Source organism: Malaclemys terrapin, chromosome 4 (assembly GCF_027887155.1).
Source record: "Malaclemys terrapin pileata isolate rMalTer1 chromosome 4, rMalTer1.hap1, whole genome shotgun sequence".
NCBI lineage: Eukaryota > Metazoa > Chordata > Testudines > Emydidae > Malaclemys > Malaclemys terrapin.
Window position 1 is genome coordinate 18,595,926 of NC_071508.1, and position 23,139 is coordinate 18,619,064.

At 47.3% G+C, this 23,139-nt stretch overlaps 1 protein-coding gene and 1 long non-coding RNA gene across 2 annotated transcripts; one reads left to right on the plus strand and one right to left on the minus strand.

Moving 5' to 3' along the window:
• Positions 1–650: 650 nt before the first annotated feature.
• LOC128836660 (uncharacterized) lies at positions 651–4,417 on the minus strand. The gene is made up of 2 exons (XR_008444819.1): positions 2,970–4,417; positions 651–2,558 (listed from the first exon to the last, which is right to left on the minus strand). It is a non-coding gene; the product is annotated as an uncharacterized LOC128836660 (long non-coding RNA).
• A 9,415-nt stretch (positions 4,418–13,832) lies between these two features.
• Positions 13,833–19,168, plus strand: LOC128837005 (60S ribosomal protein L10a). Its single transcript, XM_054027794.1, has 6 exons — positions 13,833–13,960; positions 15,189–15,263; positions 15,472–15,552; positions 15,950–16,098; positions 16,905–17,077; positions 18,968–19,168. Exons 1-6 carry the CDS (start codon positions 13,866–13,868, stop codon positions 19,136–19,138), a joined length of 744 nt encoding a protein of 247 aa, XP_053883769.1. The 5' UTR covers positions 13,833–13,865; the 3' UTR covers positions 19,139–19,168.
• Positions 19,169–23,139: the final 3,971 nt, after the last annotated feature.

Consider the following 23,139-nt stretch of genomic DNA (forward strand, 5'->3'; position numbering starts at 1 on the left):
CCAGCCTGTCAGACACTCCAGCACTCTCCTCTGGGCTGTACCAGGCCTGGCTTTGCCTTGCAAGTTAACAAGAGATGCAGCTCAGTCCCCAAGCCCCTTTGAAGCATCCCCCTGTGATGTCCAGCCCCTGCCACTGGCTACTCAGGGAAATACCAGGTCTGCTTGTCCCACCATGGCTTGCAGGGTCTGTGGCTCCAGGGCTTCCAGATTCCTGGGCCAGCTGGCTCTCAGGGCCGCCAGCTCAGAAGCTGGGGTTTGCAGAGCTTCCAGGCTCCTTGCTGATTAGATTCAGCTCTGGTCCAGCACTTTGCTTAATCCCACAGCGTTTAGATCTATTTCCAGTGAGAACAAGAATAAGTTTCTGATCAAAGATTCAACATTCAAGTGACAGTGAGTGAGGATCTTGGAAACAAATGATTACATATCAGACAAAATCATAACATGCTTTCTAGAGACTCAACTTAACTAACAAGTTAACCTCCTGTCTAAAGAAATTTCTCATCCAACATCTTCTGCAGTTTTTCAGCCCAGCTTGGCTGAGATCCTGTTTTCATGAATGTAAATACGCTGTCCGTTTACTTCCTAGATGCAGGGTTGTTACCGAAATATCGGGTCCACCTAGCTGAGAGCCAATAACAGCCAGACAGGGATAAGGAAGAGTTGCTTTATTCTGCAGAAGAAAGGAGAGCTTTGCACCTTAGTACAAAAACTCTGTCTTACACACATTTTACAGATCCTTTATACACATTCAGACAAAGGTCCTTGCAGTGTTAACACTTGATTGGTGGTTGTCAGACCCGGGCTTTTGCTATCTGGTCAGTGAAAACCGGCTTGGGACCAGCTCCAACTACCTTTAGGCCTTGAAGGGAAGACAGTTGAAAAGTTCAGGCTACTGTGTACTTGAAGTGTCTGCTTCCCCCTAATGGCCACTGGTTGACATAAAGGCTGCTCTGTTAAGGGGGGGTCACTAGTAACTTTCACAGTCCCCCCTTCGGGCCTGACAAATTCAAAAATTGTCAGGCCCGTTATGCAATTTGTGATCAAGCTGGAGGGACAGATACTGGGTTTTCTTATGGACAGCAGAGCTTTTGATCATAGCATTACACAGGCATTTGGCACATTGTATCATTGTCCAAATAACACATAGAAAGAAAAGAATCCATTTAACAATTGTTTGAAAGAGCCCCGTAAACCATGACCCAAGGTCTGGAAGGAGGTCCTCAAAACTAAAGGTGTGATCAAGTGATAAAGCACGGAAAACAACAGCAACATTCTTAATGGCTTGTAAATCCTGCTCAATTAAGCCAGAATAATTAACATAGAAACAACATTTTTCCCCGATGCGAGCACAAGTCCCCCCCTAATTGGTTCATATGCTTGGAAGAAGCATTGAGAATGTTTGTACTTCCACCCAGAAAGTTTCCAAGTATGTCTCCATGGCCACAGATCAGATGGTACTCCTGATGTGTCTGTAAGGGCAGTGGGCCAAGCCTGATGCTCTAGATCATTCCGAATGGCCATTAGCTGGTCACTCAGGAAATCCTGAATTTCTGAACATGCTAGATCCCACTGCAATGCCTTCCCAGCCTTAGTGATATTCAATACCATTTCTGTCAGCAACTTCTGGGTCATAGAACTAAGGGCGGAGATAACATGTAACTCACCAATTCCAGCCTGTACCTGGGTTAGCTGTGCCCCAATTTCTCATCATGTTTTGGTTCTTAAAAATATTCCAAACTGCTGCTGCACTATTGGCCCCATCCCATAGGGATCCGGTCAAGTCACTTTTCTTTCTAGAGGAAATAACCCAAGCCCTCTGTTGTGCTAATCTAATGGCAGCCCCCTGTGAGCAATTGGGTATGTAGAGGTGATCTGGAAACTGAATAAGGGTAATGAAAATTTAACAGTCCCTAGTGTAGTGTTAATCACAGTTCATTGATATCCTAATACATTTCTTTTTGGTGTAGTACTATACCACATTCTCAAGCATGGGTCCCACAAGTTTCTTCCTGCCAGTGTATAATTCTTTGTTTCTTCACCAGGGTCAGTTCTTAATGTCTCTTGTAGTCAGGAATCCCTGGACTTTGGTGGTTCCAATGAAGCAAGTGTTCCTTCTTCTCTTTTCCTGAAACAGTGTGGTTTAGCATCATACAGGGGAGAGGTTACTAGCACATCACCCTGTAATGGTTTTGCTTCTTCTAGAAAAATCCAAAGGCACAGTAGGTCTGTCAGTGGACAAGGGAGAGGTTACTAGCACTTCACCTTGTCTTTTTTCCTTTTTCCTGCTGTCCAGAAGGCACAGCAGAGCTAGAAGGAGAAATAGGCTTATCAGTCAGAGAGTCCTCCCGAGGTTGAGGGGTCTTTTTAAGTGAGAAGCATGGGTCCAGGCAGGTAGTCCTTGGCACTTCACAGCGGTGTTGGTGGTTAACAGGACTTGGAAAGGGCCTTTCCAGTGGGGAGCCAAAGTAGTCTTTCATTGATAGACTTTACGTAGACTCAGTCTCCTTGTTTCAATGAATGGCAGGGCTGCTAGGGTCTTTGGGTAGCACTTCTTTTATCTGTGAGAAAAGAAACCTAACACATTTCATTAATGCTTGGCAGTGTTTTGCAGATCTCCTAGTTGCTTGGACACATTCAGGCCCCCCTTTTCTTGGCTATCAGCCAAGTCTTAGCTGTGGGCAGTGTCCTTGGATTGGGCCAGCATCTTATCTTTGGACTGAGTTTGCTAGCTATTTTTTTTTCCAGTTAACTCGTTCTGTTCTTTTTCCTTCTTCCCTTCTTGGCTTCTTTTAACCTACAAAGGAAACTTCCACTCTTCACTCATACACCTTTTCCCAACAATGAACACATACACATTGCCATTATACAATACATTAGTCTTATTATTCAATGTATGCCATGTACACCCTCCCAGTAAAATAACTTTATTACAGAGCTTTGGAGCAACAAACCAGGACAAGCACACCCACCTTTGAGGAGTCCACTCGGTACAACCTCTTGTGTCCAATAGCTTTCCTCCCTCCCCAGCCCTCTGGCTAGAAATCTGAGGTAGCCAGAAGGATCCCATGGGCAATATGGGGAATGGGTTAACCTTCCATGTCCTTGCTTCCAAAGACTGTTGGTATGCAAATTTTAACAACAATTTTGGCCATAGAACACAAAAATAATTCCTATTGTGCCAGTAAATGCATGGTACGTTGAATGCTATTCAGCTGGCATCCGTTTTCTCTGATGATCTGAAAGACAAAAGAACAGAGGTCTACCCCTTCTGGGCAGTCAGTCATTGCTTAAAATATTTCCTTTATATACACATACTCTTGTAGATTTTAGGCAAAACAGAATTACCCCATATTTCCTTGTATTTATTTCATAGGCAGCCCAGGTTTCAGTGGCTACTACTTTATTAGTTAGAAAATTGCATTAATACGGATGCTTTCTGGCTTGCTTCCAGATCCAAAGCTATCCACAGCTTAAAGATTCTTACTTAAAAAAAAAGGGACACAATTAACTTTCCCAGACTTTTGATTGCCTTTTACTTCTAACTCCTGCTTTCAAACACCCAGTGATCTGAAAAAGACAACACAACCTATATTGGTAGGTTTGCATTTCTTTTACCTCTGCTACAATATACACTGCACATGTTCTGGGGAAAATGCACATCCTCTCCACAATTCAATTTCCACAACACTAGCCACATCAATTTCTACACAAGGTGTAACTATTTCTTTTTAAACACCGGGTAAAGACCATTTACTTAACATATAATCTAAAGGGCTATCCTCAGAGGGTTTTACCAGAGACCCACCCATCTGCCTGCTGACACTCTAACAGAGAATTACACAGAGCACAGAGGGAATTATGGCCTAATAGGATCCTATTACAGGAATTTCTACTAATACTGACCGCTACAGGGGACGGGACAGAAGGATCCCAATTCGACCTCAGAGCTTCATCGCACGCGATGGCTTCCACTCTGAGGAATTATGAATGAGAGGCTCAGTTCCATCCACACACCTAACGCCCAAATGTATAAGACAGAAATTCATTAACCGGTTAACCAGACCAGAACCAGATAGTGTCTCCTTATCCTATTAGGACTCACCTTATCGGAGCACAAACCCCAGGGGCTGCGGTGAAGCAGAGAAAAGGGGTGAAACACCCCATTGGCGCCGTTCCCAATTCGCCGCAGCCGTCCGGAGTCCAATGTCCGAGCTAGGAGAGTCCTGGCGGAGTCGCCAGAAACTGTTACCGAAATATCAGGTCCACCTAGCTGAGAGCCAATAACAGCCAGACAGGGATAAGGAAGAGTTGCTTTATTCTGCAGAAGAAAGGAGAGCTTTGCACCTTAGTACAAAAACTCTGTCTTACACACATTTTACAGATCCTTTATACACATTCAGACAAAGGTCCTTGCAGTGTTAACACCTGATTGGTGGTTGTCAGACCCGTGCTTTTGCTCAGGGCCGGCTCTAACTTTTTTGCTGCCCCAAGCAGCAAAAAAAAGCGCCGCCCCCCCCCCCCAACCGAGCGCCGCCAGAACCCCCCCCCCAGAGCGCCACCCCCTGCGCCGCCCCCCCGCCGAGTGCTGCGCGCCGGAGCCCACCCCACCCCCTGTGCCGAGCGCCGCCGGAACCACCCCCCGAGTGTCGAGCCCCGCGACGCCCTCCCCCCCGCCGAGCGCCGCTGGAGCCTGCCCCCACCCCCTGCCAAGCGCCGCCGGAACCCCCCTCCAGCACCGCGCCCGCACCGCACCCCCCCGAGCGCCACGCGCCGGAACCCTCCCCCCGAGCACCGAGCCCCACGCTGCCCCCCCTGCCGAGCGCCGCGCCACCGGAGCCCACCCCCCCGCTGAGCGCTGCCGGAACCCCCTTCCAGCGCCGCGCCCCGCGCAACCGGAGCCCGCCCCCCCCAGCGCCTCGCCGCCGGAGCGCCCCCTCCCCCCGCGGAATGCCGCGCCGCGCTCCCCCCGCCGCCTCTTACCAGGCGCTGCCCCAAGCATGTGCTTGGGTGCCTGGTGCCTGGAGCCGGCCCTGCTTTTGCTATCTGGTCAGTGAAAACCGGCTTGGGACCAGCTCCAACTACCTTAAGGCCTTGAAGGGAAGACAGTTGAAAAGTTCAGGCTACTGTGTACTTGAAGTGTCTGCTTCCCCCTAATGGCCACTGGTTGACATAAAGGCTGCTCTGTTAAGGGGGGGTCACTAGTAACTTTCACAACTTTTCAGTTGCTTGTAACTTTGCATTGGGGAGCCCTGAAACTTCCCACCTCTGGCCTCAGCCCAATGACAGAGTTTGTTTTTATTTATTTTAAGTTAAATTGGACAGGAAACATTTCTGATACTTTCAGCTGAGGGTGGGGGGGAAGCACTTTCTCTATTAGCATAAAAAAGTCTTCGATTTTTCAAACAGTTCTAGTACCTGAGTGGTTTGGGGCCAAATCCTGGATTGCATCAAAAACACAACTCCTAGGTTGAACATGTGCCTCTTGGAATCATGGTGGAAATCCACCTTGATTTGCCCAACCTTAAAAAAAAAAAAAAAAAATCTTCTTTTGCTCATGCAAATGGGATTACACAAGGAAAATGGTAATACAAATTTTAAAACTTGTAAGGCACTCAGTTATCCCAGTGATGAGCACAGTACATAGATAGGCAAATCGAAAAATAGGTCCGATAGATGGGTATGCGTGGTAATTAGATAAACAGACATTTCTCTCTCCTTGTGAAAATGTTATAGAATGTAATAGAAATTGGTAACTTTTCTATTGTGTTTTTGAACCATCCTATCAAATACAATAAATAATTATAACCCTGCTATAGAATTCTATAGGATGGTAAAAAAGCAACTCACAGAAAGCAGCGGTGCCCTTTCAGATTGCAATGGGGAGGGGCAGGAGTCCAGCAGGACTTTCAGCAGGAGTCCAGAGGCTGTTTAGGTCCCTGAAGCTCTTGGATTATTTGAAGAATAGAAGTGTAAAAATGAGTCTATTTCAAGAGCATTTGTTGTGATTATTTCCTGTACATTTAATAACAATTCATGAAGGTTTACTACAACAAAATGACCAACACAGGACAAACAGGAAACTAAGCAAGCTAAGCCATCGGTACCTGTGGCACGTAGATCCAGCATCAAATAAAACCTAATTTCAATTTTAGAAAACAACAAGCGTCGGAGCACACAGAATTTCTTCCATAGGAATGACACTCAAAGCAGACATCCCAAACCAATAACTAACAAAGTCAACTAATAAAATCTAAAAGAAAACCCTCCAAAAACAACCACTCTCCCCCAAGCAGAGTTTTGATGCTGAAAAGGGTGAAGTGCCAGATTGTCCATATAATTCACTAGGGACTGCGCTAATGCTCTTGATTTTATGTGGAAGGCGCTCAGATTTTACGGTGAAGGGCGGCAGTATAAAACCGATACGTAGGAACACAGACAGGTGTTACCAGTAGTCATACTGAACAGAAAACTGTGTTTAGTCCAAAATGCTTTTGTGCATAATGAGCAGAGAATTCTGAATCATTGCTTGTTTGGGAAGTCCCTAACGTTCATTCGTGGGCTGGCCCTTGTCAAACATATTCAGCTTTCACCCCATCTTTTTCACTTGTAGTACAGCAATTGCTCACCATGACACCATTTTGGGAATCCCCCCAGTTTACCTAATGCCATCCGTTGTCACTTGTACTATTTTAGGGGGGAAAGTTCCACAGGTTCTCTTTAAGTAGAAACCTGCTCCAGGCAGCATATTTATTCCCAACTCAATTGCATGTTCCTTCTCTTATACTGGTTTCACATCAATGCAATTGCTTTGCCATCAATGGAATTGCATCCTGATTTACACAGGAGCACGTGAGAAGAGAACCAGTGCAAAGAAGCCTCTTTTCCTTCAGGCTGGTGTTCACTAGAAAATAAGAATATGCTGGAACATGTTAACTAAAATGATCTTAAATGCAACTTTGCAGGCAGTCAGATAGGCCTGAGCTTAAACCCCAGATCTGAAGACACCCTCCATACTCCTAACATACCTAAAGCGACCATGAGCATGTCTACATTGCAATGTCAACCCAGGTTTTGAACTCAGGCTCAAGCCTAACCCCCCTTTCATCTACACAGAAATCGCACTGACCCAGGGCTCAAACCCAGGGTCCCAGGGCCCTCCAGATGTGCAGGGTCTGAGCCTGCGTCAAGTCAGAACACAGGGGTTCAAGCCCTATTGCTTTTCAGTGTGGATACAGTCCCACTGGACTGGGAGTCCACCAAAAATATCCCACAATCCCAGGGGATTACTTTCTGTGTCCTCTGAACAGTCAAGTTTGGTGAACAGTCAAATTTTCCCACAATGCATCATGAACAAAGGGCTTTGTGTGTGAGAGTGGCCCAGCGCCGTATTATTGCCTACGCCAACAAGGCCTAGGCCTAGGGCGGCAAATTTGCAGGGGCGGAAGCTCCCTTCCGCGCCCCACCCCCCTGCTGCAGCCCACCTTCGCCTCCTCTGCAAGCGCACCGCCGCGTCCTGTTTCTCTCCCCTCCCAGCACTTGCACCGCAAAACAGGGTAAGAGGCGGGGCCGGGGATTTGGGGAAGGGATCCAATAGGGGAAGGGAGGGGGCAGAGTTGGGGCGGGGACTTTGGGGAAGGGGTTGGAATGGGGGCGGGAAAAGGGCGGAGTCGGGGCAGGGCCAGGGCGGCAATTATTTCCCGGCCTAGGGGCGCAAAATTATTGATCTGACACTGGAGTGGCCACATTTGGGGATGGCGCTAGGAAGTCTGGGATATGGGTGGTTGGAGTCAGGCCCGCATAATGCAGTATAGATGCTGGAGCCCTAGGTTGGGACCTAGAGTTCAGCACTTCCTAAACTGGGGTTAGCAATGAATGTCGATGCTCCAGCCCTAGGTTAACAAACCCAGCATCTGCTAACTCAAGTTCTACTAACCCTGGGTTTATATTACAGTGTAGACATAGATCATATGTCCTGGTTTTTCATCTGAGTCCCTGGAACACCTGGGATGGATGTGTCTGTGTCTCAGTGAAGGTTTTCCCCCTACTTGTTTTTGTTTTACATTAGATATTCAGGGTTTTTTTAAACCCAGAAACTCTCTTGGAGATTGGAGGGCTGTTGGCCTTGTAGAATCTATGGAACTCAAACGTGGGAGAAACACTTGGGACATCTTTGTTAAAGATCCCACACCTTTCCATTGAGGAGTGGGGAAGGAAGAGACACTTCACACTACACAGTTGAGATCTCCAAAGAGTTATCCACCAAAAGCAAGAAGGAACTTTCCATTGCTGCTATTGCCAAGGTTAAAAAACAAGCAGAGCCAAACCTCCCCCAACACCCCATGCTCCGTGCACTCCCCCCCCTTTTTTTTCCCTAAAGGGGGAAAAATGTTCTGAATGTGAATGTGTGATGTAAGTGACATGTTGATCTCCCCTCCCCTGCCCTGCAGAGCGGGGGTGCAAGTACCGACGATAGAGCTGCTGGGGTTTAGTTTTTAGATGGGGGTGGGCTTTATGGTTGCTTCTCCAAGGAGTGGATCAGCCAGGGGGTTTACTCCACTTGTGCTGAATCTGCTGTTGAGGGAAGGGAAGAAGGCTTTCTGCTCTACGGGAGGGGTGAAGTTAGAGGCTGTGCATGGGACCCTGCAGCAAAAGCTTGCCAGCCCCAGGGAACTTACTGGGGTGCTGACTTTAGCCTGGCAGTTCCTACGTGGCTCTGGCTGCAACAATTGCCAGCCATGCCAGCTAACAGGTACTTGAGCAGAGAGGCCAGTTCCTAGACTGGACCATCTTTCTTCTCTGATATCAGGGGGTAGCTGTGTTAGTCTGTATCTACAAAAACAACAAGGAGTCTGGTGGCACCTTAAAGACTAACAGATTTATTTGGGCATAAGCTTTCGTGAGTTAAAATCTCACTTCTTCGGATGCATAGAGTGAAAGTTACAGATGCAGGCATTATATACTGACACATGGAGAGCAGGGAGTTACTTCACAAGTGGAGAACCAGTGTTGACAGGGCCAATTCAGTCAGGGTGGATGTAGTCCACTCCCAATAATAGATGAGGAGGTGTCAATTCCAGGAGAGGAAAAGCTGCTTCTGTAATGAGCCAGCCACTCCCAGTCCCTATTCAAGCCCAGATAAATGGTGTTGAATTTGCAAATGAATTTTAGTTCTGCTGTTTCTCTTTGAAGTCTGTTTCTGAAGTTTTTTTGTTCAATGATAGTGACTTTTAAATCTGTAATAGAATGACCAGGGAGATTGAAGTGTTCACTTACTGGCTTGTGTATGTTACCATTCCTGATGTCTGATTTGTGTCCATTTATTCTTTTGCGGAGGGACTGTCCGGTTTGGCCAATGTACATGGCAGAGGGGCATTGCTGGCACATGATGGCATATATGACATTAGTGGATGTGCAGGTGAATGAGCCCCTGATGGTGTGGCTGATGTGGTTGGGTCCTCTGATGCTGTTGCCAGAGTAGATATGGGGACAGAGTAGGCAACGAGGTTTGCTACAGGGATAGGTTCCTGGGTTGGTGTTTCTGTGGTGTGGTGTGTAGTTGCTGGTGAGTATTTGCTTCAGGTTGGGGGGTTGTCTCATCAGGAATGGTAACATACACAAGCCAGTAAGTGAACACTTCAATCTCCCTGGTCATTCTATTACAGATTTAAAAGTCACTATCATTGAACAAAAAAACTTCAGAAACAGACTTCAAAGAGAAACAGCAGAACTAAAATTCATTTGCAAATTCAACACCATTAACTGCCCTAAACTTTTGTTACAGGCTGATAACAAACTCTGCGGTAAACAAACATTTGCAATTCTGGAACATGTATTTGGGGAGCATTCAAACTAGCCTGTGCAGACATATATTAATTACTGTGAGATAATTAGCAATCAATTTATTCAAGGTTAAAACTCAAGTGTCAACTTGTCCGTCTGACTGTGGGCAAGTCACTTCCCCGCCTTGTGCCTCAGTTTCCCCATCTGTAAAGTGGGGATAATAGTACAGACCTGTGCCCAGAGGAGTCGAGAAGATTCCTTCAATAGTCTCAAAAGTGCTGTGAGGACCTGAGAAAGAAGGTGTTCTAGGTGGGCAAAATACTATTATTTGTGTAAAAATTCAAGAAGAGAATGGGTCTGATTCTCCATTTCCCTGCACCATGCGTGGTCACTTACACCAGGGCTAAGTGAGCAGAAAGTCAGTATAAACTGCTGGCAGGCTGCTTTGCTTGCATCGTTTGCCCACTGTGCGTGAGTCTGAATGATTTACACAAGGTGTAAGGTGAAGGAGAATGGCCTCCAGTCTTTCTCGTTAACATTCAAGTGAGGCGAGGAAGTGTCTTTTTTAAAGTTAGACAGAGATTCCTAGGACCAGATTTTCTAGGGCTCAGCAGACACGACTGGGGTCAGATTTTCAGAAGAGCCAAGCACTGAGCACATGAAAATCTGGCTCTTACTTTCAGTGCCTAAATGGGACATGCTAACACCAGAGGGCAGTACAATTCTACAGCTGATAAGAAGCCAGGCCTACATCACCCTGCGTTATACACCTTACAGAGCCTCTCTTTTCTCCTGAACCAGCCACCCCCTAGGTGCCAGCAGGAGCCTCCCAGCTGGAAGTGGGCCAAAGACAAAGGCCAACTTTCAATTCTGAACAAGACTGAAAGTGAAGGGACAAGAATCAGTTCTCCCTCCTGTGCCCAGCCAAGCAGGGGAAGGAACTTAAAGCCAAGTGAAAGTTGAAAGTTAATTTTGTAGCTCCCAGCTGCAGCGAGATCAGCCCCTCCAAGGCAGGGGCAAAGTGGGGGGCACTCGTGCTGTCTCTTGAGTCCTATTAGAACAGAAAGGTTCAGAGTTTCATACTTCCATAGCCTTTAAAGTCAGAGGGGACCATTAGATTACCCAGTCCAGTGGTTCTCAAACTTTTGTACCGGTGACCCCTTTCAGATAGCAAGTCTCTGAGTGTGACCCCCCTTATAAATTAAAAACACTTTTTATATATAACACCATTCTAAATGCTGGAGGCGAAGCAGGGTTTGGGATGGAGGCTGACAGCTCGCGACCCCCCATGTAATAACCTCGCGACCTCCTGAGGGGTCCCGACCCCCAGTTTGAGAACCCCTGACCTAGTCTGACCTCCTCTATATCATGAGTTCACAACTTTTTTCTTTCTGAGGCCCCCACAACATGCTATAAAAACTCCTCGGCCCACCTGTGCCACCGAGGTACAAAAATAAAAAAAGGGAATATTATTTTTGTTTTACTTACTTGGTGTGAAACGCGTTGCTGGTGCTGACCCACAGGCTGGGTGGCCCGCTGAGGTGAGTAAAAGGGCGGAGGTAGCGCTCCCTCCCCTGAGTCCTGCCGCCTGGGGCAGATCCCCTTGAAACCTGCTCACGGCTACCCAGGGGACTGCAGATCCCTAGTTGGGAATCACTGCCCAGAGAATTGCAGTTACTCTTGTACTGAGTCCAATAACTTGTGTTTGGCTAAAGCATGTCTTCCAGAAGGCACCCAGGCCTGATTGGACAACATCAAGAGATGGAAAATCCACCCCGTCCCTTGGCCGTTGGTGCCAATTGTTACCAGATGTGCCCATTACTTTGGGGTATGCTCATTTATTTGGGTTACTCCTCTGGGGAAGGGGGTTCTGTAATCCTGTCAATGTACTGCTTGTGTCACTTGTGTTTACATATGGAGCTCTACTTCTCCCTTCTGCAAGTCCCCTCCCAATGGAGCTATCTGGCAGGACCTAGGGTCCCTAAGGCTGGGTTACTCCCACCCCAGAACCGGATGAACACCCACACACCCACACTTACATTAACAGAGCAAGTCTGAGCGGACCGGGTCAATCAGCACTGTCAAGCTGACCCCTTATATGTCTCTGGACTCACTGGGCTGGAGGAAGCAGCACTTTCAAGCTCTCTCTCCTTATATGCCCCTGGGCTCCATGGACTGGGTCAAGCAGCACTTACCCAAATTCAGCACGTCCCTATCCCCACTCCCCCAACACAATTGTACTGGCAGTAACCTACTCGATGAGCAAACCCTACAGTATTTTGGGCGCTGCAGGGATCTTTAGAGTAGGTAAAAGAAGCGTTGCTGTAGAGTGAATGGGGGAAGCTAAAAACACAAACGAGTAAAGTTCAGCAAGAGAGAGAGAAGCTTAACTTAACCATAGAAGTTATTTATTGAATAATACTGATAACTACACAAGGAGAGCTAAACCAACATAACATACAGGATTAAAGGCTAATACCTAAGGTAGACAGGAAAACAGAGAGAGAGAGAAAGAAAGAAGGGGGTCTCACCACTCCCTGAAGCTTGAACTGGTCAGGGTTCCCAGATGATGGTGGTAGCTGAGGGTCCTGAGGGCAAGAGGCAGGCAGAGTCCCCAGCACGATCAGTGAGGAGATGGAGTTCCAGTGGAACTGATGCATAGTTTGGATCTAAGCATCAGAACCCTGACTAGAGGGTGAGTAGTGATTTTTGTAGAGAAAATACAATGGTTCAAGGGAGAACACTAGATTTGTTTATAGGTAAGCTGATGACTCAAGGGTTTTCTTTAGACTAGACAATAGGAGCTGATCACTCTTGGCTATGGGTGGTGTTTTCTTCCAGGGAGCTCACAATACAACTCCTGAGGGGTCCCGAGCTGTCAGCTGTTGCCGTGTGATGTGCCATCAGGTTGGCAAACACTGAATCCAGTGGCACTCACTATTTGACAAAATACAGCAAACAGTGGGATTAGAGTGGGGACAGAGAACATACATTTTATTGCTTCTCCCACTGACTGGTATGAAGGAGAATACCTCAGTAGCCATAAATGTACTTCTCACCACAAAGTCTGATGGCACAGACTCTAGGGGTATATCCACACTGAACTAAGAGACTGGCAGCAGGGTGAGTTGATATGGGCTTGCAGGGCTCTCGCTGTGGGGCTATAAAATTGCAGTGTGGATGTTAGAGCTTGGGCTGGAGCCCAGGATCTAGGACCCACCCTCCTCATGGGATCTTAGAGCCTAAGTCCACAAGCCTGGGCCAGCTACATGTCTTTTATTGCAGTGTAGACATGCCCTAAATTGCAACTTTATGTTAGATTTTGTTTGATGGGAATCTTTAGTTGTGGGTGAAGCCACTGCCAATTGTAATCTTGCGAACTATTTGTTTAAAAGGCAAATCTGTGGCAAATTGTACAGAACCCCCAGGGCTCCACAAAAGACTCACATCTGGCCACATGCCCCTATCCTGATTCTTCAAAGCGCCCAACACCCTCAACTCCAGCTGAAACCAAAATAAGAACTTAAAAAAGCCATGAGATGCCATTGAGATACTGATTAGAGCCCGTCCCCCACTGGGACATGGTACAACTGATCTCTTTTCATATTCACACTTATGTTACCAATGTAATAAGGAAAGAATCTTGCCCCAGGCACAAACTGGTGTTAAGCAGCTAGCATGGGAGACTTCCCAGAGCGCCTAACCCACTAGACGATGGTGCAAAAGCATCTGCACCCAGCCCGCTCCAGAGTTCAACTGAGACTCTACAAGTTCAGAACAGACTACGGGTTGAATCTCTCCACCACCAAGCCAATCCCCTGGCTGTAAACTGGAGCTCATTCCCATCTGCTCAGTAATCAGGCACTGGCTCCTAGGAAAGATGCAGAGAAGCGTGCAATAAATAGTCAAGCTATGGTTTGCACTTAAAGGAAATAAAGGGCGCTCTGGAGATGCACAGCCCTCTCTGCTCACAAGTGTATCCTGCTACCACAACACCTAGCTCCGCCCTGATGCTGGGCTGCCCCACCCCTACAGCCTGCCTCTCTCAAGATGGCGCCCAGACCGCTCCCACGTCTCGCGAGACCATGCGCTATTTATACCGCGATCTGAGCGCCTCCCCCCCTTTCTGCCCGGCGCACCCGCGGTTGCTGGAGTCGGCGAGGGCCGGTCTCAAGATGAGGTGCGTGTCTGGGGGGGTCAATCCGGTGCCATCCGCCCCCAGCTGACCCCGGCGGCGGGCCCGGCTCCCGCATTAGGCAGAGGGGGGCCCCGGCGCGGCCCTCCCGGGGGAATTGGTTCCGCTCGGAGCCTGAGCCGGGGTGCGAGGGGCGGGTGGGCCCGGAGGGTCTCTGCTGCCTCCTCGGCCGGCGGCAAGGCTCCTCCGCGCTGCGGGTGGCGGGGGGTCAGGGAGGCGATGTGGGGGGCGGGAGCAGGCCTGGGGCCCTCCCTGTGGGGGTCGCTCCTGTGGGGCCCCTTGGCCAGGCGGGCTGGGCCGAGACACGGGGGGGGGGGTAGCGCCACTGGGTACTGTCTGCACCGGCCTGGCCCGCGCTCAGCTGGTCCCGCCAGGCTTGGGGGCTTCTCTTCAGGTGGATCCCGGGTAGGTGCCCTGGGGCAGAGAGCCGCCGCGTCCCTGCGCTGAGCCAGCCGGCCATGAGCAGGGCTGGGCTGGTCGGATCGGATCAAGCGGGGCCGGCTGTTGTAGAGGGAGAGAAACACAGCGGGGTGTCCCGTTGTCCAGTCCCAACTCCTGGCAGTCCGAGGGTTAGGGACACGTGGAGTATGGGCTTGAGTCCCTGACCATCTTGGCTAATAGCTGTTGATGGACTTGCTCTCCATGAACGTAGCTAATTCTTTGGGGAACCTAGCTATATTTTATAAACTCTTTATACTCTTGCTCCTAGAATGGGCCCCTCCATGGTGGGGCTAAGGCTCACTAAGGAAGAAACCTTCACTGTGGCTATTTTTCTGGCTTCAGTGCCTCTGGGGCTGTGGAATGAAATGGGCTCAAAAGAGAAATTGTTACTGTATTTAAAAATGGAGTCACCCTGCTGTGAGTGCTTGAGAGTGAAGCTGAAAGAACAATGGATCTAACTTACAATTCACCATTGTTGCTGTTCAGTTATTTTTGCACTTTTCTGGGCCTGCACAGTGAACCTGGGCATGTCAGTTTCACTTTTATCAGCCCTGCGCTGGCCCCAGACTGTTGTATTTGAGTTCACTTCATTACAGGGGAATGGTTCGTTTCATTCCCCCAGAATGCTGTGGGCTCAACAGCTCCCCTGGTTGGCGGGATTAAAGGTGGTTTTAGATGCTGATGTACCTGCAGTTGCAACCTGTCCAGAGTGATTCATTCAGTTGATCCTTTCAAGTGCCTGACCTGCTCTTTGTGCCTTTCACATCTACAGCAGCAAAGTTTCCCGCGACACCTTGTACGAAGCAGTGAAGGAGGTCCTGCAAGGGACTCAGGTGAAACCACGCAAGTAAGAACTCTGCTCTGCTGTGGGTAGCGCCCTTCCCCAAATGCCAACTCCATAACTGGAAATCTCTGGTGAAGGGGGGGAGGGTTTGTGGCAGTGTCTCTAAACTCTTCTAGCTGTTACTACAGCTTTTCCCATGTTTGTTGCTATTCAACTTGTTTTACTGGGTTCTTAAATTCTGACCTGGCCTGTTTCTTTATCTGTTTATCAGGTTTACGGAAACTGTGGAGTTGCAGATCAGTCTGAAAAACTATGATCCGCAGAAGGACAAGCGTTTCTCTGGCACAGTCAGGTTCGGCATTTTCTGATCCCACCCAGCCTTCAGCCTGCACCCCACTCCCTCGAGGCACTTTGAATGTACATGGGGTGAGCAGCACATTGACTGCTTGATACAGTGGCAGGAGGGTGCAGTGCTGAATTGCCCGGGTAGTTCAGACCCCCCAGATCTCTACATGGGTGTGGCTGGACGGACCCCTACCCTGGGTCTTAAAACATGAGGGGAGGTGTGGTGAGGCTTCTGTGCTGATCCCACCGACCAATTGGAGAAGCCAGATTAGAGGCTGGTGGATGAAGAATCGCAGGTGACAGTGGTAAGGTTTCTCTGCTGTGGCTCTGTGTGCTCCCCTTAAGGTGTGTGGTGGTGGCAGTGCATAGTGACAGTATGTGGTGTCATCTTCCCTTCCTGACAGGCTCAAGTCCACCCCACGCCCTAAATTCTCAGTTTGCGTGCTGGGGGACCAGCAACACTGTGATGAGGCCAAAGCAGTTGATATCCCTCACATGGACATCGAGGCTCTGAAGAAACTCAACAAGAACAAGAAGCTAGTGAAAAAGCTGGGTGAGTAGAATTCTGAAGGGCTAGAGCTGCCAGTATACCTGTAACACATCTCTGTGGGGGAAGGGTGTCACAACTCTGGGAGTTTCCCCAGCAGCCAGACTCCTGCTCACTGCCTTGTTAGGAAGAAGTTGGCTACTAGATCTGAAGTATGGTTGTTGGCTTGAGCATCTACTCATACTGTCTTGTCTTATCTTTTCTGGTATAACTGCATCTACACTAGGTCATTTTCTATCAAATCATAAAATCACATTCCTAACAGATATACTGGCAAAAGCCCTAGTGTAGGCTTGGCCTACCTTGTGAATTAATTCTAGAGTCTCTGAAGAGTCTGTAAATACACAAGTCTTTGGTGTGAACGCTTTAATTCAGGGGTCAGCAACCTTTCAGAAGTGGTCTGCCGAGTCTTCATTTATTCACTCTAAATGAAGTGAGGTTTCACTTCACTAAAGGTTTCGCGTGTCAGTAATAAATTAAAGTTTTTAGAAGGTCTCTTTCTATAAGTCTATAATAGATAACTAAACTATTGTTGTATGTTAGGGTTTTTAAAATGTTTAAGAAGCTTCATTTAAAATTAAATTAAAATACAGAGGCCCCTGGACGGGTGGCCAGGACCCAGGCAGTGCGAGTGCCACTGAAAATCAGCTCACGTGCCATGTTCGGCACGCATGCCATAGGTTGCCTACCCCTGCTTTAATTAGTTGCTTTTAGAGAAACTTGCAAACTGCTGCTAGTTGAAGAGGAAATCAAGCCCAGAATTAAAATGAGGAAAAAACGGCAATCACACGCATTACATTTTTTCCCCATAGCTAAGAAGTATGATGCCTTCTTGGCTTCAGAGTCACTGATCAAACAGATTCCTCGTATCCTGGGTCCAGGTCTGAACAAAGCTGGCAAGTTCCCCTCCCTCCTCACCCACAATGAGAACATGGTGGCCAAGATTGACGAGGTCAAGTCTACTATCAAATTTCAAATGAAGAAGGTAAAAAAAAAAAAAGTAAACTCCAACCTCAGAAGTCAGTTATGTGGCTGTGGGGGGTGGGATTTAATGAAGCAACTAGCTGCCTGCCATGGTATGTGGATTTCTACTCACCTGCAGTTCAGCCCTGAATCCTTCAGCTTCTTTCTTAAGATAAAGCCAGTGATCAATATCTGGTCAGTCCCCTTCTGTGCATTTAGGGAATACAACTAGAGCATTCAGCTGCTGATCTGAGGGGAGAATGTAACTTGTCAGTAGTTCTTTTTTTTTTTTTTAAGAGAAACTGGAGGAGAGCCTGATATTGCAGAATGCTGGGGACCCTAAATGCTCACTGAAGTGGGTGGGAGTTGAGGGCGTTTGGCATCTTGCAGGAAGAGATGCGCACCCTGTGTGATAAGCTCCTGACACTGCGGGCATGTGGTTCGGTTTCGGCTAGCCAGGAATTAGAACAGGCTTGTACCGTATAGGTCCGTGCTTGGTAGTAGTGTACACTTCGGGCATGAGACCGTGTAAGGGAATTTCACAGCAGCTACAGTGCAGAATTTTGACTTTCTAGATTCTTGTCCTGTCTTGATTTTGAAGAAAGGTCACTATAGGGAGCAGAATCCTATTTTAAATCAAAGCAGCCCTAATTAAATGCATATTCATCATCTGTTGGGCACTATGGTGGTGTAAACTGACTCATTAGTTCAGTTAACAAGTCTGTTTCGAAGGCTTAAGTACACATTTAAGTACTCTGCTAAATCAGCTCCAACCCATCTGAAGAGAACTGTTCCTGATCGACCTTAACAGGGCACCTGCTTTAAAACAGTTTGAAAGGAAACTAAGTCATGTGTTTTATAAGCCCTTTTTTCTTCAGTCTGTAGTTTGGCTATACGCTTCAGCTCAGCAAATTTGGCATCAAGGACTTGGTCTGGATGCATGTTCTTTATTCAATCACTAGAAAGACTTGGTGGTTGGGCAAAAAGCAAGTCAGCTCTGTATTTTACAATATGAAAAATTAAGCAGTTTGGATAGGTGGTTGAGCTAATCTGTACAGCATGGGTTAATGCTGGGCAGTATTTGTGGAGGCAAGGGTGTATGAGACAATATACGAATAAATCAGGCTTGTGATTAGGCGTTAGACTTGGGTTCTGTTCTTGGTGTGCCATTGGTTCTGTATGCCTTAGATTAGCCTCATTTTATAGATAGGGAATGTGTAGAGCACTTTGAGCAGAAGATGAAACACACTTATGTACATTGTCAGATTTTCAACAAAGTTTGCAGTGAGACGTTAAGCATGCATGTTAATGTGCGTGGAAGCCAGTTGTCAAACTTAACATGCGCTCTTAAGCCTTCTAGCTACTGATAGGCAAACTGGAAGAGTAGGTTTTGAGCTGTGAAACATCATTATTCAGCTCTAGAATGTCTGAATTTACAGATCTTGTATTTACTGGGTCTGTTGCTTTTTAAAATGCTTGGAAATCAGGGCTTTGGAGCAGTGGAGCTGCAGGATTTTGCCTGGAGCTGAAGCAGAGCTAGAGCACAGCTCTAAAGCCCTGCTTGGAATGTATACAGCAGCGTTTACAGGCCACAGAAAAACGGGGGAATTTTAAATCACATTTATCCCTTAAAAAAAAAAAAAAAAGTTATGTTGTGACTTAAACCCAGCCTGAGAGAGAGATTCCAAAGAGAAGTCAGGCCTTTAATGTTAATTGCCTGCCAAAAGTCTGTGGTGGCTGTAGGTTTCAGCTAGTGCAGGGTGGTCTGTAATGTGACGATAGTGAGACTTTAATCCTGCTGGCTAAGTTTTGGTCCTGCTGTCCTTGTTTAATACATGTTCCTTTCCAGTCAAGGCAGTTCCCTGCAAAGTCTACACCATTAGTCTAGTGACATTGCTTCCTATGTCCCCAGGTGCTCTGTCTGGCTGTAGCTGTTGGCCATGTGAAAATGACGGAGGATGAGCTAGTCTACAACATTCACCTGGCCATCAATTTCCTGGTGTCCTTGCTGAAGAAGAACTGGCAGAACGTGCGTGCATTGTACATCAAAAGCACCATGGGCAAGCCACAGCGCCTCTACTAAACTGGCAATAATAAATGGTTCGAGTACCCAGTTGCTGTCTGTCTTATCTGCTGAGTTGGGTGGGATATTGGATTAGTTTGTCTGTCTTTTACTGAGAGACCCACAAACAAGGGAGAATTAGCTTATTTTCTCTAAAACTGATGGGGGGCGGGTACAGGTAACATTAAACTATTTAAACCATTTTTTAAATGGTCACTAGATTTCAAACAGCCCTTCAATGGATATCTAGGTCTATCCACAGAATAGCTACATGTGATGCACGGTGGGGGAAGCTTTTAAATCTAAGCATATTCAGTGCACAAGTGCAATTAAAACCCTCCCCTTTCAGGGGAAAAAATTCAAATGAAGAGGAGGAAGCAGGCTCTGCCTGTACCCAGACTCCCTAATCAGTACCTTCCTTTCTGAGGGTCTGGCCTGTTTTTTCAGTAGTCAGTTCTGCCCTGCTGCTGGGCTTGGTAGTTCCAGCTTTTTCACCCAGCTCTCCTTCAGCAACAGCCTCCTGTTCCTGAAATGAACTCTAACCCCAGAACTGAGCTGGGCCTGATTTATTTAGCCCCAGATTCCTCCCAGCAGCCTCTGCAAGTGTTAATGTTTAGTCAGCTGGACCACCCTCTTGTTCTAACATCCTGGGCATGGTCACTATTTACAGCTGCTGTTTGGAGGACTGCCTTTTTTCTACTTTGTGATGGTTTATACTGTCACATTGGGTCATGGCTAATGCTAGGGCTTTGAGGGTGAGGGGGGGGGGAGATCAGCAATGGGGAATGAGTGATAGGAAATGTAGGATGAGAAGAAGGTAAGGGGAGCTAGGCACATTAAGCAGCAGCAGGAGGGGGTAGTGCAGTGTTAGGATTAAGAATTGGAGTGGAGGAGGTTGGAGCACCAACCTGAGCTGCCCCATGCACATACCAGTCACCAACACCTCCTGGGCAGCAGAGAACTCCCAGCTGCTATAGAAGCAGAGATGGACAAAAACAGCCTTGAAGAAGAATCCTGTGCTAGCAGTGGGGATGGGACTAGATTTCAATGGGGCTCCTCATGGGGGTAAAGTTACTTTAGGTGTGTTTGCAGTATTGGTGCTGTAGTCTGACTGAAAGTCAATGGGATTTAGGTGCCTTTGAAACTTCTCCAATCTCTTGAGTCCCACTGTTAGAAATCTTCAAAATAAGTAGCAGAACCAATTTCTAAAAGATCAACACAACACCAAGAAATTCAATTTAATAATTAAAAAGACAATACAAAATGCAAACATTTCTTTTTACAAAGTTCAGATACAATTTTTTTTAATCAAGTGCAAATAACTTTATGAACTACATTTTTTCCATCACTTAATCATCATTTTGTGGGAGATGCTAAATCGTGGCCCACTGCAAAAGACCGATATAAATATTCCAACTTTTTTTGCCTTTTTTAAAACCAACCCTTTGTTTACTATGTTGAAACATTCAGTACATCAGAAAGTAGGTGATGGAGTTTTCAGCCTTTCAAACATTTTCTTGCCTTGGGGCAGGGCCAGATGTAGCACAAGGAACTGAAGCAGGGTTTGATGGTGTACAGAACATCTGGTAAGATCTTCCTCATAGTCCCCAAAAGGATTGTCTGAAGGAAACACCAGTCAGTGGCATGTTCTATGAATCAGGCCTCCAAAACTATGTTTGTCCATCCTAACAGCTGGCTGCATAATACAGTCAAGATTTCCCATTGCAGTAAATGTATTTAAGTGACTAGTTAACATCACACGCTGTAGATTATGGAGGAAATAATTATTTACCTGTGGTAGTAAGTCACAACTAGATGGTCTGAACCTGCAATCCCTTCAAGGTAGTACCATTAAGGGCTGGTTACCAAAGCACATACTACGATTTTTACAGGATGAGGGCTGTAGGCCTCAACAGGACTGCTGTCGAAGGACTGTTTGTGGCACTAAGGCTGCAAGATCAGGCCCTCAGATTATGCAAACAAAAATTTATTAAAAGGCCAAGAATTTCCAATGAGGGCTCAACTTCTATCACCTTAAGGCCTGATTTTCAGAGGGAGGGTGCACAGCCCTGTGTGAAAATTGGGGCGCTTTTAAGGCATCCCAGGAATCACCCAAGATCACACGTCACTTCTGAAAATCTTGTCCAAAATGTGTTTGGGGTCAGACTGCTGCAGTCTCATTTTGAAATGTAAGAGGCTCCATGGTTTTAAATAGCCCTAGAAACACTTCTATGTACATCAGATTTGGGGATTTATTTTTTTAAACCATACCTGAAATTTGGCCTTTAGACTTGATCATGTCCCTTTAAACACCTACATACTCTAGGCAGTGCTGCATGCATTCTGAACCCCCAAAATAGATCTTGTGCCTTTTCCACTGGGGAGTCTGCTGCAGATACCAGTGCTGTGGCAGGCATCCAACTTATCAGAGGACTTGGGGCAAATACACAGATGGCATGAAAAAGCCCAACCCCTCATGAGAGATGCACTCAGGATGAAGGGGATAGAATTGAGCATCACTCAGCCGAGTGATGGGATGATACAATACAGCAAATGAACTCCTGGGGGCAGCAGCAGAACAACGCTGTATAGCCAAACATTTGGGGGGGGGAAGAGAGAGAAAATATGGGATATCAGCTATCATCTGCTCAAGAGAGAACCCAGCACCCTGTCCCTTCTATCTGCTAACAGCCATGAGAGTGTGTTGGGTAATAACTAATCAGCTGATGGTGGTGCCTCCAATGGGCTATGTGTTTTCCGGATGTTCAAGAAGGAACTGTCCCTGCCCCAAGTTGCTCACAGTCAAAGGACACAAGGAGACAGAGACTGCGGGAAGTGAAGAACAACAAATAGGAAACCTGTATACAAGTCAACTGGATTCACCACATGGCAGAAGTGGGTCTTTAAAGAGAGACTTGAATGTGGACAGGATGTGGTCACTGAGACTGCACCGGGCATAGGGGGCTGCCCAGAAGAAGGCACAAAGGTGACTGCTAGAGGCTGACAACCGGGCAGGAATAGTGGTGGAGTGGAGGTTGGGGGGCGACATGAAGCCAGACAAGGGAGGATAAGAAGGAAAAGGCAGAGTTAGGTACCACCGCGGACAAAGGTGACGTGATTGCGGATGGAGATCCAGCAAAGTGGTGCCATCTGCATGTTGCACGGTGGTGCGCATGGACACGGGAGGCCAGAGGAAGAGTCTAATAAGGGCCTGACCGAGATCTGGCTGCGGAGATGGCAGGTAAAGAACAGCTCTTAGGTTCACAAGGAAGGAGTGGCAGGATTTGGAAATGGCCTGGGTGCCTGGGGCAAGGGAGAGTGAGGAGCCAGATAGCATCTCAAGGTTGAAAGAAGGAGAAGTGCTAATGGGAGAGAAGTTTTGGCTACATTCAGTTTTAGCTGATGAGACATCAGATGAGATGTGGGGCTATGGCAGAGATGGAGATTGGCAAGACATCAATAGACAGGGTGATACTTGCAGCTATTAAAGCCCAATCGTGATCAAAGGGAGCAGCAGGAGCTCAGCTGGCCTAAGGTGTCTCACGTTGGGCTCCCAAATGGAGGCTCCCAAGGTCAGTGGCCACTTTTGAAAACGCTGGCTTAAATATTAGTATTTTTCATGGAGGCAACTGCTGGAGTTGGCCCCTGGAAGCTCTGTGATTGCACATGGAAGGGGAGCGGGCCACAAGACAACCTCCCTAGTGAGATGTGGCCTGCACTGTGATTAAGTTTGAGAACCCCTGCAGGAGGCAGCGGATTTTCAAAAGCACCTAAGGGATTTAGAAGCACATTTCATTGGACGCCAATGGCACTTCTGCATCTCCCCCAAAGACACGATGACTTTTCAAGGCTGAATTAACTAAGGGTCTGATGGAGCTTTGGCCATTAGGTTCCCCAAGCGGTTTAATATAACAATGTCCCAGCAAAATGGACAGTCATGGGAACATGAACTGAGTTTCTCTGCACCTCATTCGTCGATTCCTAATTCATACAGAACTCCCACAAAAGTCAATGGGAATTTT